Source organism: Pseudorasbora parva, chromosome 1, assembly GCF_024679245.1.
Source record: "Pseudorasbora parva isolate DD20220531a chromosome 1, ASM2467924v1, whole genome shotgun sequence".
In the NCBI taxonomy this organism is placed as follows: Eukaryota; Metazoa; Chordata; class Actinopteri; order Cypriniformes; family Gobionidae; genus Pseudorasbora; species Pseudorasbora parva.
This window is the reverse complement of record NC_090172.1, coordinates 50,940,897-50,959,309: the sequence shown is the minus strand read 5'-3', so window position 1 is coordinate 50,959,309 and position 18,413 is coordinate 50,940,897. Positions and strand designations below refer to the sequence as shown.

At 36.9% G+C, this 18,413-nt stretch overlaps 2 protein-coding genes across 3 annotated transcripts in view; one reads left to right on the top strand and one right to left on the bottom strand.

The window, feature by feature from the left end:
* The window catches only part of mesd (mesoderm development LRP chaperone), a 55,795-nt gene that overhangs the window by 29,949 nt on the left and 7,433 nt on the right, over positions 1–18,413 (top strand). Inside the window, exons 1-2 of one of the 2 annotated variants that reach the window (XM_067445032.1) lie at positions 15,292–15,476; positions 16,334–16,566. In XM_067445032.1, coding sequence (XP_067301133.1) covers positions 15,324–15,476; positions 16,334–16,566 — 386 coding nt within the window. In that variant the 5' untranslated portion in view covers positions 15,292–15,323. Of the gene's footprint in view, positions 1–15,291; positions 15,477–16,333; positions 16,567–18,413 lie in introns of those variants that run through there. The other variant, XM_067445041.1, reaches the window with a different exon arrangement.
* On the bottom strand, positions 9,542–13,414 carry tlnrd1 (talin rod domain containing 1). The gene has a single exon (XM_067445024.1). The coding sequence runs from the start codon at positions 11,974–11,976 to the stop codon at positions 10,912–10,914; it is 1,065 nt and encodes a 354-aa protein (XP_067301125.1). The 5' UTR covers positions 11,977–13,414; the 3' UTR covers positions 9,542–10,911.

Sequence of the window (18,413 nt, the reverse complement as noted above, 5' to 3'; positions counted from 1 at the left end):
GTAGACAACAAGGTCTAAAGGCTCAGGGATGACGGAGGCGGGAACCTTTAAAACTTTAATCCAAAAATAAACAAACAACAAAACAAAAGTAAAGTGGCAGCACCTTGCGCGACTATGTCGCATAAACTAAAACAAAAACAACAAAGTCCAGTGCCAAGTTGTTGAAATAACACGTACACCCGTGCCCATCTGTTCACCCATGGACGTGCTACTCTAAAAATGAGTTGTGTTCACATGGCGCATTGTTGGCACGTTGCTTAAACGACTGTGCCATTGACCAACAAAAACCTGGTCTAAAGTCAATAGCACAGTATTTTGTGTTATTTAAAGGGCACGTTAGTAATATGCGCCCACAGGCAGGTGCACAACATGCGTAAACTCTGCTTATTACTACATACAGGGGTGCGCAGTAGCACACACAAACATTTTTAAATATAAAAATAAAAGGATTCCTCTCTGGAGACGCGTTCAGTCTTTCCATTCACAAATTCCGCCATGTAAATAGCGAATCCGCCGCCATGGTGTAAGCGCAGCTGGCTTTTAAAGGAAGACTCTGATTGGTTCATTACACCCAAAACACACCCATGACTCAAAAAGAGACTAGGTACAACCTTTTTGGACCATGCGCTTGGCAGCCGACACGTTAAACGGATGGATTCGAACATGCCCTAAGTGCACTTGTGCCATGCGCTTTAGACCATGTGCTCAGATCCCATAAGGTCTATCACATGATTTTAAAGGCGTGCCTGAGTAAAAGTCATAAAGAAAAATGTTCAAGAAGTTCACGTCAGTGTTTTTTTAGCACCACTGATATGCTATTAGTTGTTTTTGTTTTTTAAATTATATTTTCTGTTTTAATGGTTTTTAAAAGAGTACTTCAGCACTGGGAAGATGAATCTGTATTTAAACTGGGTCATAATATAGTAGAAATGTGAAATTATTTTTGTATTCGGTGCTTTCTAGACTGAGAAAAGACAGAAAAAATGTATTTTTGTCTCATGGGGATGAAAGACAACAATTCCCAGAATGCTTCGCTGCCCTACGAGGCCTCTCCCAAAGCCACCGCTACTGAATCACTGATCACTTTCTCACCGCGTTCATCTTCATAAAAGCAGTTCAGTTAGAGACACTTTCAGTTTTTAATTGTTGTGTCTGTTCACTATATTGTGGTTTACCCGCTGAGTGAATGTCACAAACGCAGCAGGAGTCAGATTACACTCATCTTGAATGAGCTGAGGTAAGAGCTCTCTTGATGAGAGCTGAGGTAAACGCGTCCACGCTCGCGGCAGTAGTTCTCAGCACCCTTTGGAAGCTTAACTTTCAATAGGAATTTAATTTGAATGGTTTTTGTAATTTTTTTGTTTTTTTTGTATATTCAAAAAATTATTCTAGCCGTTTGCTCAGTTTATTTAAAAAATAAGCTGAGAAAACACAAATCAATTTTTACTTAATTGCCATTTTAATTTAAAATTTGTAAAATGTTAAGTTAACCTAGACCATTGGTATTGGGACTACATGAATCATTTATGTTGTGCTAACTGAACTGGGCAGTGCATTTCTAGTTCCCAGAATGCTTTGCATAGGGATGGATTAGGAGAGTGCTGTTAATGTGCTGTTTAATGTGTTTATTAGTGATGGGAAAGACCTGTTAATGTTTGATGTTATATTTGACATTTAAAAGTTGTGTTATGTTGTGTCGATTTTTTGAGGTTACCATTATTTGAAGTGTAGACTTTGTGGTCAGGCTGTGCTGTTCTCGATGAGCTGTGACTGTGCTAATGCCAATGATGAGAAATGCATTACTTGGTCATTACTTGCATGTTACAGTTAACAAATGATCAAGTGTTGTTGACTGATTGTTTTTATAGAAATAAAGAAAATAAATTCATGTGACACAATTCCCATAGACTAAATATGGTCATCAGTTCTACCCCTCTTTATCCTACTTTATCTAGTTGGAATGACATGATTTTTTTGTAGTTTTGACTAAATGATTTTAAGTTCATACAACAAGATTACAAAAAATGATTTCAAACCAATTCGATTTTGTTGTAAACGCATAATTAAATTAAGGAAAACTTTCCACGAAATTGAATTAAGTTCGTTCAATAGATTCTTTTTTTAGTTCATTACTTAAAACCTAATGAACAACAACTAAAGCCAAACTGTATATATGATGTTTGGCTTTAGTTGTTGTTCATTAGGTTTCAGTAAGTTTTATCCATTAAGTAACTTGAGAAATTCTGCTTTGGCTAATAGCTAAAATAAATAAAGTAACTTTTTCATTTTATTTTTAGTTATTGTTTATTATATGTCAAGTAATTACTTTTTTATGTTTTTAGTTCATAATAACTGTAGTTCAAGCTACAGACAAGCTCTTCGATTTTTTTAATGCCTGGGTATTTCCTCAAGTCATAATCGTACGTTTAGCAGCTTGCAGTACGTCTGGCCCCTAGCATCGAAATTACTTTGTTCCCAGGCTTCATTAGACAATGACGGCATACAGACAATGTCAGGAAATGTTTCTCTGTTGTCATCCTCCCAGGTGGTGCAGCTTTATTTTAGGACACTGAGGCACCGCCTCGATGAGGCATCTAACCTTCTGTCCTTCAGCAGAGACAATAACAGGCCCTGGGCAGGATCTGCTAGGCTGAGGATGGTTTTGGAGAGTAAAAATGTTTGACTGTACTGTTCCACTGAGCATTCTTTACAAACACAAAGCCGTAAGAGCGATCTACTGTAAGACATGATCTGGAGAAATATAATGCTGGGGAATATAGCAGTTAGTTGTCAAATGGAGGTGTTGGTGTATGAGAGGGCAGTGTGAAAAAACTACTGGTCCAAGGTCAGCCAAAGGGGAAGGATGAGGAATTTCAACTCTGTTTGAATTCCTGCCAAACTCCCTGCCTCTCAGGCTGGGAGGATTTTAGGGTAGTTTACGCTGAATATTCAGGGCAGATGTCAAACTAACAGATGGCACAGGACACTGATTCACATTAACATTACAGAAAACCTGCACCTAATGTATATGTAATGCATTTTGGTCTGATGAACTGTTTGTGTAATATTTCATATAAAACTATTGTGAGTTATATCACATTTATAAAATATTTTAATTAACAAAATGTTCAGTAGAGTAACTTACATTTTTACATCAATTTACTGTTTAAGTGTTCCTCAATTAATTTTTAAGCGAGTTTAGTGACTAATTTGATGACTTATTTATAATGACATACAGTTATGTTTCGTTCCTGAATGAGTCAGTGTTTTGAACGATTTGGTTCTATGTTACCAAATATTATGCGTGGTAATTAAGTATAGTATACACCGATCATATATATATATATATATATATATATATATATATATATATATATATATATATATATATATATATATATATATATATATATATATATATATATATATATATATATATTAGGCATGTGCCGATATCAATTTTTCATGTTGCGATTAATTGATGAAGTTTTATCACGGTATACGATATTATCACGGTATTGAATTAAGTTGCAAAAAAAAGTGTTGCCATAGCATAACAGCTTTGAGAACTATTTTTGTAAGAACAAAAATAACTGAATGTTTAAATACAATAATGCACCAAAAATATATACAGCTCTGGAAAGAAATTAAGAGACCCCTCTTGAGAAATCAATGTTATGTGGTCTCTTGATTTTTTTCAGAGCTGTAAAAGTACAATTTTCAAACAGATTAAAGTGCAAAAAAAATTAGGCTATAAAGAACAACAGGTAGGCTTACAAATGACAATAAGGTCTCATTATTTAATGCATTAACTAAGATTAATTAGTACATTTGGTACAGAAAGTATAATGTTTTTGGTAATGTTGGTTAAGAAATACTGATCATTGTTAGTTTTATCTTAGGTCCATTAAAAGTTATTTTGATTTTAATGTTATTAAACAGTAACTAAGAAATTAACATAGAATGATTCATTCTTTATAAGTATTTTTCATTGTCAGTTATAATGAATTAACATGTTAACTAATGAAGTCGTATGTCTCAAAGTTTTACTGAACAATAACAAAATTAGAACAGTTCTAATCATTAGGGCATGTTGTAGTCCAGATTAAAACATAAAAATGTTTAAGTTTGAAAATAAATAGCCTATTAAGTCTTTAAGTATTAAGTATTTGGTGCTTTGATGAACAACACTGAGATTACAAAAACGAATGGATGTTTTAAAAACTACACACGGTTTTTGTTTGTTTGCGGGTTTCCGGGGTAACCGGCTTCATTCTGCAGTTCATCAGCGCCCTCTGCTGTCACTGAGCGGCACTTCAGCAGCGCGTCTCCTTTACCGGTTCAGTCATGTGCAAACGCACGTTGGGCTTGTTTATATCTGAGCGCGTGTCCCTTTGACGCAGAATGCAGCGGTGTTGAGCATTTATAGGGTTGATGGGCAAAGTATTCTTGAATGCATTATTAAAAAATTATAAATTGTTAATAAATTATTATTTACGATATTTGAAAGTGCCCACGATAACAATATCGTGCATAAATCATTATCGTGATAAATCGCATTATCGAAAATCGGCACATGTCTAATATATATATATATATATATATATGGCGGCCGCCAAAGCAAATTTTTGTCCCGCCAAAGCCTTATTTGATGAGTTATATATCGCACAATATTTTCCCTGAATTACTGCTGGATGCTCAAAGAACGCAGCTCTTTTGCACACGCAGCTGACATAACCCATACTTTCAAATAAACTGAAAAATATCCTTATGAAGTGTTTTCTGTGATCAATCTTTTGCATTGTTTTAACAGTCTGGGTTCACACATAATGCGTCCGCTTTTGTCCGATTCGCGAACTAATGACTCATTTGAACCGATTCATTTTAATGAACTGATCAAACATCAAGACATCATACATAATGAGATATCAAAATTAGATGAGCAAAAAAAGCAAAAAAAAAAAAAATTGGCATTTATTTAACATTTATTGTGAGTATTGGGCTCACAGATCACGCAGGTAGGTACTTTTACTGTTGGTGTGTGTGTGTGCGCGTGCATGCGTGTGTGTGGATGACCATGACTGCTCAGCCACCACCGAAGACCATTTCTGACCCAGGAAAAACCCTGATATATATATATATATACATATATATACATATACATACAAATATATATATGTATACATACAAAAAACTATGATGCACTGTGTATTCTGACACTTTTCTATCAGAACCAGCATTAACTTCATGAGCAATTTGAGCTAGAGTAGCTCATCTGTTTGATCAGACCACACGGGAGAGCCTTTGCCCCCCACGTGCATCAATGAGCCTTGGCCGCCCATGACCCTGACGCCGGTTCACCATTGGTCCTTCTCTGGACCACTTTTGATAGATACTGACCACTGCAGACTGGGAACACCCCACAAGAGCTGCAGTTTTTTAGATGCTATGACCCAGTCGCCTAGAATAGGGTTTTCAAACTGTTTTCAAAACGGGCCCTTTCAAAAGGTTCTAAGGGGTCCCCTGAAAATTTCAGAATCAAAAGACAAAGTCTACCAAACGTTCTGACTGTTTCAGTTCTAAATGTTTCTCTTCTTTCTTGCCATATACATACTTTCTAGAATTGTATATGTTTGCTTTGTATCTTTCTAGTGAGTTTCTCTCACAGTCCCCTTTATTTTACTCACTGGGGTTGTAAGGCAGTTTTTTAAAACACAGTTCATAATAAAATTATTGTGAAAGTTGCTTATATAAATAATTTTTAATTGAAAATGTTATTCTTATATTCAACATTAATATCCGATTTAAGTTTGGTAACAATATGTTGTATTTCTATCACACTATTTATCTTAAAAATGTTTTTCTCCATACATAAAAAATATGGATATTAGGAAGGGAACATCATAAAAGGTTCATCATATTTTGGGGTCTTTGGCATCATAAAGTTTGAAAACCCCTGGTCTAGCCATCCCAATTTGGCCCATGTCAAACTCGTTCAAATCTGTACGCTTGCCCATTCACCCCGCTTCTAACACATCGACTTTGAGGACAAAATGTTCACTTGCTGCCTAATATATCCCACCCACTAACAGGTGCCATGATGAAGAGATAATCAGTGTTATTAACTTCACCTGTCAGTGGTCATAATGTTATGCCTGATCAGTATATATCACCTGTGAAAGTATTCTCTGTCACTGCTATACTAAGCCACGTAAACATTTATGGACCTTTATACATTTTAATATTTACCAACTCTAATGCAGATTCAGTGAAATGAAACTTGATCTGCCCTTTGCAAATGTTGGCACAATGACCTGGGTGTGTCTTTTATGTGAGCAGAGTGATATATGATACGATCCATATCAAATCACACTAGACTGACATTTGGCCTTGGTTACCAAGAGACATCACTTCTGACCAAGAACACAGCTGTTGTTTGACACACTAAACCTAAACCAATCTAAATGAGTAACAGAGTTGTTCTCAATCTTGTCTATTTCAGTGGTCTAACCTACAAAATTCTATAGCCTTTAATCTCTCTATTGCAGGTTTATGCCAATTAAATCAAAACAAATGGAAACAAAATTAAAAAATTTAAATTGTATAAAAAAAATTCATCCATTTGGATTACAGTTTTAATACACAAACTAATACAGTTAATGGTTTGTCAGTCATACAGGTGTGATTTCTGACTGTTTTCAATGTACCAGGTATATATCATAAATAAATCCAATTAGTTTTTCAAATAAATCTGATACATTTTAAGTAATGATTATTGCTAAAAATTAGCCATATTTTATTAGTGATCAATTTAAAAAGTTTTTTTTAACAATAAACCGAGTTGTTCTGATTTGATGTTTTTACATAAATAAATACATTTTTAAAAAATGATTGTATGATATAAAATCAAATAGATGTAAAGAGATGCCATGATAAACTATGCCATTATTTTTTGAGTTGTTATATTTTGTTGTTACCCATTTCATTTATCTAGGACTGACAAATACTCATCACATTGTATTAGTTAAGTTTATTAGATAGATTTTTTTTTTTTAGTTGTATAATTCAAATGGATGGAAATAAAGTTTGTATTGGAATTTTATAAGCAATTTAAATACATAAATCTTATTTTTATCTTTTTTTTTTTTAGTTTTAATAGAGGATACAACAGAAAAAGGGCTACAGAATAAAGTGTGTAGACTAGAAATTCACCTAAAATGTACTAGGCCTTCAATAACTGAGGCAGCATGTTAGACGGCAGTCTGCCATTTGATAAGGTTTTTCCATAAATTATGAGCTCCGTGTCATTGTACTCTTACCATGCGCATCTTTTTGGGTCTCCAATGAGTAACAAGGTGTCAATGTCACCAGAAATTAGACCGATTAGACCAATATCCACAGTCTCCATCAAAACTTGCCAAATGTGTGAGTTTGTATTAATAAATTTGAACAAAGCCCTAAACCTAAGTATTACATTTTTGCTGGTTGTGGACCATTTCTGCTACGGCATGAATAATACCTTTACATCTATTCCTTTAGCAGATGTTTCTGTCCAAAGCAATGCAAATTGTAGCATGTTGAGAAGTGGTGTTATAACTTTTCAGTGAGTTTTTCCTGGCACCACTTTCATCTTCTAGTGCTATGTATTTATTTACATTTATAATTGTCTACAAATTATACAATCTCTAAGAGAAAACCCTCCTTTTATACCTAAACATGTCAATCACATTTCATTTTAGATTTGAACATTCCAGACATCCCTTTCTCCCACATCGTCTGTACGTCTCCCTGCTTTTGAGGGTGAGGTGTTTACATTGATAATAATGAATCTGAAACGGGATACTGGGTGACTGGGGGAGAAGACAGACCCTCACAGAACAAGACGGGAACCACTTGCATAATAGGACATGGAAGAGCTTACACTTCTCTCCTTTTAGCAGGAAATGGGCGAAACCTGGGTTGAAATTATTTCTCCGACATTTTGTGCTGTGAAGGAAGTGTCTCCTGATAGAAGAGGTCATTTGGCTTCCTGTTGCGCACCAAGAGTTGTTGTTTTTTCCCCCACTTTTTCACCTCAGGGAAAATAAATAAATAAATATATTAAAAAATTATTCAGACACCAGGTATATATTTTTTACTAGTGGTTGCAGGACACTATAGTTCATTTATGTAAGTGAGGATAGCAAAATAAAGTAAACTGTGACATATTATACCCAAAAAATCTTCACGCATCACCAGTTTTTTGATACAAATTTTGGGACCAAAATTATTTAGAAACTTTGACCTGATCATGTTTTGCTTAAGTGTTTTTTTCTTTAATTGCTAATCTGATCTTTTACACCACGACTGAACTAAATTAAGCATTGCTTTGTCATTGGTTGACCTAAATTGCTATTAAATTTAACAGCTGATTGGTTGATTGTAATCCATCACATACACCTTTCTATCAAAGTTATCTGACATTATCAAGATACATTTGTTTTGACATAGTTTAACTCATATTTTATTACACTGTAAAAAAATTGGTTGTTTTTTGTTGGTTTAACTTAAAAAAGTAAGTAACCTGGTTGCCTTAAAATTTTGAGTTTATTGAAATTAAAAATTTGAGTTGATACAATGAAAGAAATTTGTTTAATATATAGAAACTCTAAATATTATTGTATCTGAACCACATAAAAAATTTGATAAATCATGAAAATAGCACTATTTGGCATGTTTCACTGTGTCATCAGAAATGAAACACACATTATTACCCAATATGCTTACAAAATCTTTTAATAATCTTTTAATAAAGGTTGTCGAATCTCAAAAAATGTTCATTGTATTAACTCAAAATTTCAATTTCAATGAACTCAAAATTTTAAGGCAACCAGGTAACTTTTTTTCTAAATAATTTTTTACAGTGTACCATTTTCTAAAATATAGCGAATAAACTGTGATAATGTGAGGAAATTGTGTGTGTGTGTATAATATTAGAGAGAGAGAGAGAGAGAGAGAGAGAGAGAGAGAGAGAGAGAGATTCATTATATTTCATCACATTTAATTTGTTGTTTCTTTAGTATTTTACTATTTCAGAAATGTCAATCATTTACTTAGTGCTTTCAATATATATATAAACACAAACTTTTATGTTAGGTGTGATTAATCACAAATAATTGATTTGACTGTCCTTTTATATTCTATATATGTAATAAAATTATACATAATTTACTATTCTTAATCATATAAAATGTATGCTTTGCATTATGTGCACTATTGTCATAAAACAATGCAAAATTTTAAAACATAAAAATATAAGAATTCTTCAAGAAAAAATATAAAATAAAATGTTTTTTTGTTGTTGTTGATTTTTGATATTTTACTTTATATTAAAACATTTAGTGAGATTTACTGTAAAGCAGATTGTTGTATTTATAGTTAGGCTTTAAAAACCATGAAGAAAGATTTTCCTATTGCTTATACCAGAGATATCAAGTAAAAAGCACTAGTAAGTCTTGCATTAATGGACTAATCAATGGCTTTCCATGTACAGGAAATGTGTGGGATAAACAGCTGTGTGGCGGCAGAGATAAACATTCCTGACTTCAAACACAGATGAAGGTAGCAGGATGCTTATCAAGGAATACGATAACAAAAGGAACACATCAGGAACTAGTTAAGGTAGCTTTAGCGTAAAGGAGCTCTTCAAAGGCACCGGGATCAAATCAAATGCTTTACTAAATATTAGTTTCTTTCACTAAAAGTGCTAGGATGCATCATTCACCACATTCAGTTGCTCAGAGCACATATTTTGACATTTTGTTCATCAGTGAAAACGTTCGCCCTCTTTCATAGATTTAAAATAATCAAGTATTTTAATTTTTAGACTGAGATGTCACACGATAACAGTTATGAGAAACAACATTTTTAATTATTTGAAATAAATACTCCAGTACATGCATGATAAAAAATGAGGGGATGGGCAAGGGGGGAAAAAACAGCACATTAAAATATAATTGTAAGTCTTGTAAATAGTGTAAAACCTATGGCACACACTCACAGCAGCTTTAACTCATTATAAATTCACACATGGAATACGAACAATATGATGATGATTTCTATAGATCTCAATGACATCCATTCAGCTAAACACTGAGGTAAAGACTTTCAGTTTCATTTTAAGGCTTCTGTTGTAACGGCAACGTTTGGCCAAACTCTCAACCGTTAGAGGATTTGCTGAAAAGCTGTCAGTTTTAGGAAAAGCTACTCTTTTCCACAATCACAGCCAGTATGAGAAAAACCTATAAATGTGACCTTGAGTAAAGCCGACTGCCACGAAAAGTTAATTTAGATGGATAAACACTACATTTACTCATATTAGGGCTGGGCGGTAGAGCTAAAAAAAATAAAAAAAAACAAACCTTGCTATTTTATTTTCTTTAAATTTTGTTGTTATTCGATTTATCAATACTTTTCCATTCTGTTTTTTTGTTGTTGTTTTTTCTGTGAAAGACTTCTGGACAGAACGTTTAGTCACAAAGTACATACAAATTGTTTACTGCAAAAATCAACAATAGTTTATTTATTTACTGATTTATATGAACCTCTTGTAGAACACAATATGTGATTGTGATGAATGAAAAATTGAGTGGATTCCTTATGATTGGCCATTGGCATGTCTGTGATTGGCTTCAATGCTCAACGATGTTAAACATACTGCAAATAGAAACATTTGATTCCGATTACAGAACACTCACGCACATATGCATGGGAACGTTTGAAAGCAGCTGCTTTCTGTCTAAGATAAACTTTTAACATTAAAAGATTATATTGCCAATATTCAATGTATCGCCCAGCCCTAACTCATACTATGTGGGGTTAAACCTGATTAGATTCTTTGGTACTTCAAAAATATAGTGCCGGGGAGGAGATTTAATTCACAGAATGAGAGTTAACTGGCGGTAAAGTTCTAGGTGAGGATCGTTCCCTTAGTGCCTGAGACAGGAGTGTGCATCCGTCTGAGACGGCGCAAGCAGAGTTACGCAGCCGCTCCCGGTAGACGGGCATCTGGGAGCTGCTCTCGGGATGCTGGGAAATATCCCTGAGGCCCTGGGTCAGGAGCACGCAGGCCGACACCACGCTCATGGCACCACCCAGAACGGCCGTCTGCACCCCCTTGCCCTCGGGGGTGATGGTGGCAGCTTTGCCAAGGAACTGCGGCTCTGTGGCGAAACCCACCAAGGCGTGCACAGCCTGCACGAGCGGACCGCTGAAGAGGACGCAGCGGTTGCGGGTCAGCTCGCTGGGGCAGGCCTTTAGCTCACGCATGCACGCCAACAGAGCCGTGGCACTTGTGCTCATGCACTTGACGCTTGCTTTGAACTGCTCCTTGGCGAACTTGTCCTTGGATTTATCACTGGCCAGAGAGGAGGCATCCGTGAGCGTGGTGAGGTTCTTCAGGATGTTCTGCGACACCTCCAGAAGCAGCTGCGGCGTCAGGTCCGCCAGAGCTGTCAGGCGTAGAACATTGCATGTCTGCTCCACTTCGTGGCGGCAGCGGGTGACTTTGTAGCGGTCCACCAGGCCAGGAACGGCAGCCTGCGAGCCCGGGATCTCCACGGCCGCCAAATATGCGGCGTGCGCCGAATACTCAGTCAGCGAGACCACCAGGTCCCCCATCTCCATCAGTCGGTCCCCGACCTCCACAAACTTCCCCATGTTGAGCTGGCTCTGAATGTCATGAACAATAATAGACAACTCCTTGGTTCGGGCGATCAAGGTGTCGCGACATTTCTCGAACGTCTCTGCTATGGGCAGGCCGTCGGAGTTCACCACCGGCCTGGTCTCGCTGGACAGAAGGAGCAGGTCCGCCACCAGCTGCATTTTGCTCTTGCATGCGTCACAGATGGATGAAAGTCTTTTCCTTTGTTGCAAGCTGCCGCTAAGGATGTTGGTAGAAACCTCACTATCTGATTTTCCAGAGACACTACTAGCCATAGTAGTGTGGTCGCTCTAATGTTCAAAATAAAGATCGCAACACACGTTCTCTTGCGTGAACATGTGATTTATGTCATTTTCTTCAGTAAAGAAATATTTCCACACCTTCTCAAGGAGAGTGAAACTGGCCAAAGAGTCTTCTATAATGTCCTTCAGAAGAAAAAGTCCACTCGGCTTCTTTGCGAACACACAGGACACTTTGATAGCTCGAAATAATATGAAACTTCATTCAATGTACTTGCGAGAATAAGGGAAGTACTTTAGAAAAATATTCTTATAATACAAAATATGGGCAAAATAGGCTGGTGAGAGCTATAGTTATACATCCCTTCAGTTGAAAAACTCTGAATTGCCCAATGTTTAAATAATCAGATTTTGGGTGTGCATACTGAAAAATAAAATACAATTCACAACTACCTCTGCTAAGGTAGGCTACAGTCTGATCAGTTTCACAGGTTGTCAATGTTGCTCCAACAATGCAAACAAACCAAAAACAAAATCTTTTAAAAGGCTACTGCAGTGCCATGTGAGAAGATGCCCAGATGAAGGCAAAGTGCAGGTTGACTTCCAGAATCTGTCATTTCAGGTTTTATTCGTGCCATGCACATTAAATGCATTGAAATACACGTCCTGCAATATGATGCTGATGATGATGATATAATGACCGTCTTGCTGACCCTCCGTCAGAAGCGCGAGACGCGCGGGCGCCCCGCCGCCACTGCACCATCATCCCACGAGACATCGAAAACTCATAAAATGTTCCCGAACGACTTTCAGCCGTTTCTTTTTCGTACACAATCCAAGTTCTGTGGGAAAACTCAGTTCCTTATGCATATCTATTGTCCATACGCCCTCTCCAGCAGAAACACAGCGGTTGTCCAGTGGCAGATAGTTTCGCTTTTGCTTGCCATTGTTTTAACAATCAGCTTAATGTTTTAATGCGTTTTCCGCGACAATAACGAACTTAGCTCGCTATTGAGACTCTCGCGCGTCGGTTGTAGTCTCCCGCTACATCTTGCGTATCAGGAAGCGGCGGGAGGGTGTGGCTGAATAGCCTGTTAGCTTCCCTCAAACTCCGACACTTTTATACACTCTACAAGCATTATTCCTGGTCAGAGAGACGAAACTCCTCCTTTTCATCCAGCAGGCGCTCAACCGATACGCTTATTTCTCTGAGGCAACGTTAGTCGCGCGAGAAGTCGTGTTCATTCCTCACCAGTCATCGTTTCCCGAGGCCCCGATGTGAGACTCAACTACCGGTCTGAGGGCAAAAGTTACACCCAAAGACAAATTCCAGAGAAGTTCCCTGTGTTGCCCTTTTTGTTTGTTTGGTTTTTCCTGTTTCTGGTGTTTCGCCCCCACAGTTTGCGCTTCCCTGTAAATCCAACAGGTCTCTCGCATGTGGGGTATTTACTACTTTCACAATGTTCGCTTTCAGAGCGGCATAGAGTGGATTATTTTTTCGTTTAGCGGAAACGCCTGGTATATTATTATGCCTTTTTTATTTTAAACGCCGGTCTACTAAACTGAAACGTTTGTTGTTTTTGATTATCTTGAATTGATTTGCCGTCACATTTTGTGTTGTTTGAAGAATACTTCATGTTAATATAGTGTTTTAATTATAATAGTCTCCATTTATTTATTGATGAGTGGCACGTGCTATATGGACATTGTTTATTTTTTTTTATCTATTATGAACTTGTATCTTTAATGTGTGTAGGTTTAGACCTCAGGCGTCTGAAACATTATTTAATTAGCTTTTATTCATTCTTGTTTGGGTTGAACTGTAGGGTTTTAGTTGCAATTATGGGCCTATATTGTAGAGCCTGGTCTTCAAAACGCTAATCCAAATAATAATAAACCAAAAAAATTACCCTACCGCGCTTTTAAAAATACCAAATTGGCTTCAAAACAGCAGATTTAACTTGGGAAGGGAAATCGGATTCACCGCTGTAAAACTATGACGTAAATGCAGTAGAGTACTTTTCATTAGACAAAAAGAGTGCGAAGGAGCCAATGAGAAACTACAGGGTGGGGTTGCTGCTCTGAAACCCTCCTCTTTGGATATGGGAAGGGCTTTCGTCAAGTTAGAGAACTATGGGTCATATGTGAATATCTAGATATTGCAATATTGACGACGTATACACATTCATAAATAGCCTACACTTTAACCCTTCTCATTACATTCTACAAACATTTTGTTGTTCTTCTCAATCGGCCACTTTCAAACAGTACAGGTTATTCATATTCCTGATAACACCTTGTTTGGTCTGATTCCTTATTAAATTCCACAATAATACAGCTACTGGATTACACAAAGCATTTGTATGAAGTGTGTTGGATCTGAACTGGGGGCCGAGGCTGTGAACACTGCATGTCAGTTGTACAGCTGCACGGGGCACTGTGCCATTGGGTGGGGTGTCCTGAGAGGAAACAGTTCCGATTCTGTTGAATGAGCCGCACACTTCATATGAGGCCCATGACAAGCACTTTAGAGACACAGCCTGTGAATTGCAGGGAAAAAGCCTGAATTATTGTGATACATCTTTTATCTTAAACTTTAACATTATACATGAACTTTTGTCATAAGCACAAAAGCATACAAAAAAACAAAAAAAGTAAAACAAGAGAAACAAAAAAGTGTAATCTTTTAATAGCCTGTAAAATCAAAATAATTATGTTGGGTATAAAAATGTTAAATAAATACTCAAACTTTTAAAGTCTCATACATTTCTTATTAGAAATGTCTGATGGATGTTCAGCTAGTCAACAAAACTGTTTTTATTGGTAAACTTGCATTTATGAATGTGAAATTTAGTCGAAATATAGGCTCAAGTAAATCAATTAAATAATAGTACTTTAATTTTCTTCAGAATAATCAGTGAAACATAACAGTCTTTTAATAAGGCTACTGTGCATGTCTAATTCATTGTAGATAGTATAAAACAGCTTTTAAAATAGTAAGTGAATGTCATTATTTTATGATCTAATAATGTAAATCTAATATGATATGCCCTGAAACCCCTCAGAGATGCAAACTCTGAAAGAAAAGGTTTTAAAATGTAGCCTATTTATATATAAAAATGTGATTATTCTTTTATCTTATTTACAGAGTGTAGCCTACGTATTGCCTTTCTCTATATGTTGTCTTTGCCCCCATACAAGTTTTTCGTTTTACACTTTTTTACTTAAATGTTTAATTTGCATGTATATGATTGTATTTTGTGTCATATTCTCCTTGCAGCAAATAAATGAGGAAAAAAACACACCCATGTGATCACGCCCTCTTCCTTTAGCCTATGACTAGTGGAAGGATTTCACCCAATCGACGAGCTCCAAGTTTAAAGATGGCGTCTCCCGTCAGTAGCAGGACTGTATCAGTATTGCTTTTTCTCGTATTATTCATATCGGTTCATTGTACAGAAACTAAACAAAAGAAGAAGAAAGACATTAGGGACTATAATGACGCGGATATGGCCAGACTGCTGGAGGAGTGGGAGGTATGAACGGACTCATCCAACCTTCTGCAGTCTTTCAGTCATGTGCCTCTTACAATAAAATACCACGGTAACCGCCAAAATACCATAGTTTTGTCATTTAACGTTAGTTATTTTGATTCGCCTGTATGTTAATGTGAACTCGACACTTTTGTCGATATACTACTACATTTAGTAATAGTAACGGTCATAATAACTAGTGTTTTGACGTAAACTATTAACAGGGCATTATCTCACTTGTTTTTTTTTCTTTTCTTTGTATTTTCTTTATTTTTTTAACTCTTTCTTTGCATATATCTATCACAGTGTTTTAAAATGTTCCTAAATTACTAAAAGGGGAATTGATTGGTGGATATAATTGCAAAGTTTAGCAGATTCACACATTTTATAGATGCACTCCTTGAGTCAAAGGTTGCCTTTGAACGAACTTGGTTCACGGAATTTAGCCAGCCAGGTAGTGTCACAATCATTAACACTGTATTAAAGTATACAAAGATGAAAGATAAAATATTACCATAACCTACACTAGACAATGCATTAAAATGTGAAAATAATTAATATAAGATATAAGTTAAGTTAAAATATTTAGTTTAAAGTTATAAATGTGTAATGTTTCAAAAATAAAATCTGTATTATATTAACAAAGCAAGTAAAAATATAAAATATTGAATATTTAAAGTTTGAAAATAAAATGTCACTCTAATATCGCTATCACATTTTCCCTTCTCAATTAGTTGATAATTGAGAGATTTTTTTTTGCCCATGCCCAGCTCTAACTGCCAGAAACTTCAATTTTGTTGTTTTAAAAAGATACTTTCTTTCTTCAGTGTTTCTCATTGGCATCTTTTCATTTATGACAGAAAGATGATGACATCGAAGAGGGTGATTTACCGGAGCACAAAAGGTCTCCTCCACCCATCGACTTCTCTAAAATAGATGCGTCTAAACCAGAGGAACTCTTGAAGATGTCCAAGAAGGGAAAGACCTTGATGGTGTTTGCCTCCGTGTCAGGAAACCCAACAGAGAAGGAGACAGAAGAGATCACCAGTCTGTGGCAGGGAAGCCTCTTCAATGCCAACTTTGATATTCAGAGGTAACAACTAGGACTGCATTTTTTGGCTGAATGGCTATATACAGTGTGTGTATAAATATATGTATACACTATTGTTCCAAAAGTATTGGGACACCCCTCCAAATAATTAAATTCAGGTGTTCCAGTCACTTCCATTGCAATGGTGTGTAAAATCCAAGCGCCTAGGCATACAGACGCTTCTATAAACGCTTATAAAACAATGGGTCGCTCTCAGGAGCTCAGTAAATTCAACCATGGTACCGTGATAGGTTGCCACCTGTGCGTTATGTCCATTCATGAAATGTATTCACTAATAAATATTCCAGGGGCAACTTTTAAGTGGTATTATAACAAAGTAGAAGTAATTAGGAACAACAGCACATACTTAGAAATCTTCCCACATTACTCCTGTTCTATGCAGACTCCACTGGCTACCTGTTCACTTCCGTATTCAAAACAATTATCACATTCTAAGCACTCCATAGTCTGCACCTTCATGTGGCCTTCAGATTAGTTCAAGAACGTACCTAGTGCATATGAATTGAATGGAGAGCTTCATGAAATGGGTTTCCATGGCTAAGCAGCTGTGTCAAAGCCTCAAATCCCCAAGTGCAGTGCTAAGTGTCAGATGCTGTGGTGTAAAGCACAGCCACTGGAATCTAGAGCAGTGGAGACGTGTTATCTGGAGTGACGAATCATGCTGTGTCTCGCGGTCCGATGGACGAGTCTGGGTTTGGCAGTTACCAGGAGAACGGTACTTGCCTAACTGCATTGTGCCATGTGTAAAGTTTGTTGGAGGGGGGTTATGGTGTGATGATGTTTTTCAGGGGTTGGGCTTGGCCCCTTATTTCCAGTGAAAGGAACTCATAAAAGTTTAGTTCACCAAAAGATGAAAATCAGCCCATGATTTACTCACCCTCAAGCCACCCTAGGTGTATATGTTAAATGTCCTAGCTCTTCTAAGCTTCATAATGGCAGCAAATTGTTGGGTCCTTTTTGAAGTACATAAAAGTGCATCTGTCCGTCATATAACTAGGGTTGAGTACCGAAACCCGGTGCCATATCTATGTAACCGGTATGTACCAGACCGAATCAGAATGCAGATTATAAAGGCCCTCTGAAGCAAAGTGGCGTTTTTTTGTAAGAAAAATATCCATATTTAAAACTTTATAGATTTAAATAATAATCTTCCGGTGATCAGCGATATATGCACCTCGACTTATGGTGAAAGAGTAACCCCTGACGCATCGCAAGCTTTGAAGCCTCTCGCTGATTGGGCTGGGCAACAAACTTCTCTTATATTGAAATCCTCTATATTGAATTCTCTTTAAAGGGGGGGTGAAATGCTGTTTCATGCATACTGAGCTTTTTACACTGTTAAAGACTTGGATTCCCATCCTAAACATAGACAAAGTTTCAAAAACTAATGTTGGACGTTTGATGGAGTATTTCTGTGTTAAAAATACTCCTTCCGGTTTCTCACAAGTTTCTCACAAGTTTCTCACGAGTTTTTTTCGAGTATGGGTCTACTTGACGTTAAATAGAGCGGAAGGTCCTTGTATGGGCTGTACGGGCTCTTCTCCCGGAAGGGTGCGCGCGCGCGTGACTAGAGGGAGAGAGAGGAAATGCACGCTGTAAACAGTCTCTCAGCTGCAGATCCAGTCGTCCGTGAACACTTATGACGCGCCGCGCTCCACTTTATTCCTATGGGTGACGTCGAGCGACTTCAACGCTTCAGCACAGCATTCCGGGAAGGCAGCGATGCATTTGAACCGATTTGAACGCAGAAATAACGGGAAGCTTCAAGGCATCGCTTCAGTCGCGTCGCAAAGGGGATTTACACGGTCACTGCTGTCACAGGACTTCAC

Bases quoted from the DNA above. Each gene is read 5' to 3' on its own strand.
- tlnrd1 (XM_067445024.1), bottom strand. From the start codon at position 11,976: ATGGCTAGTAGTGTCTCTGGAAAATCAGATAGTGAGGTTTCTACCAAC.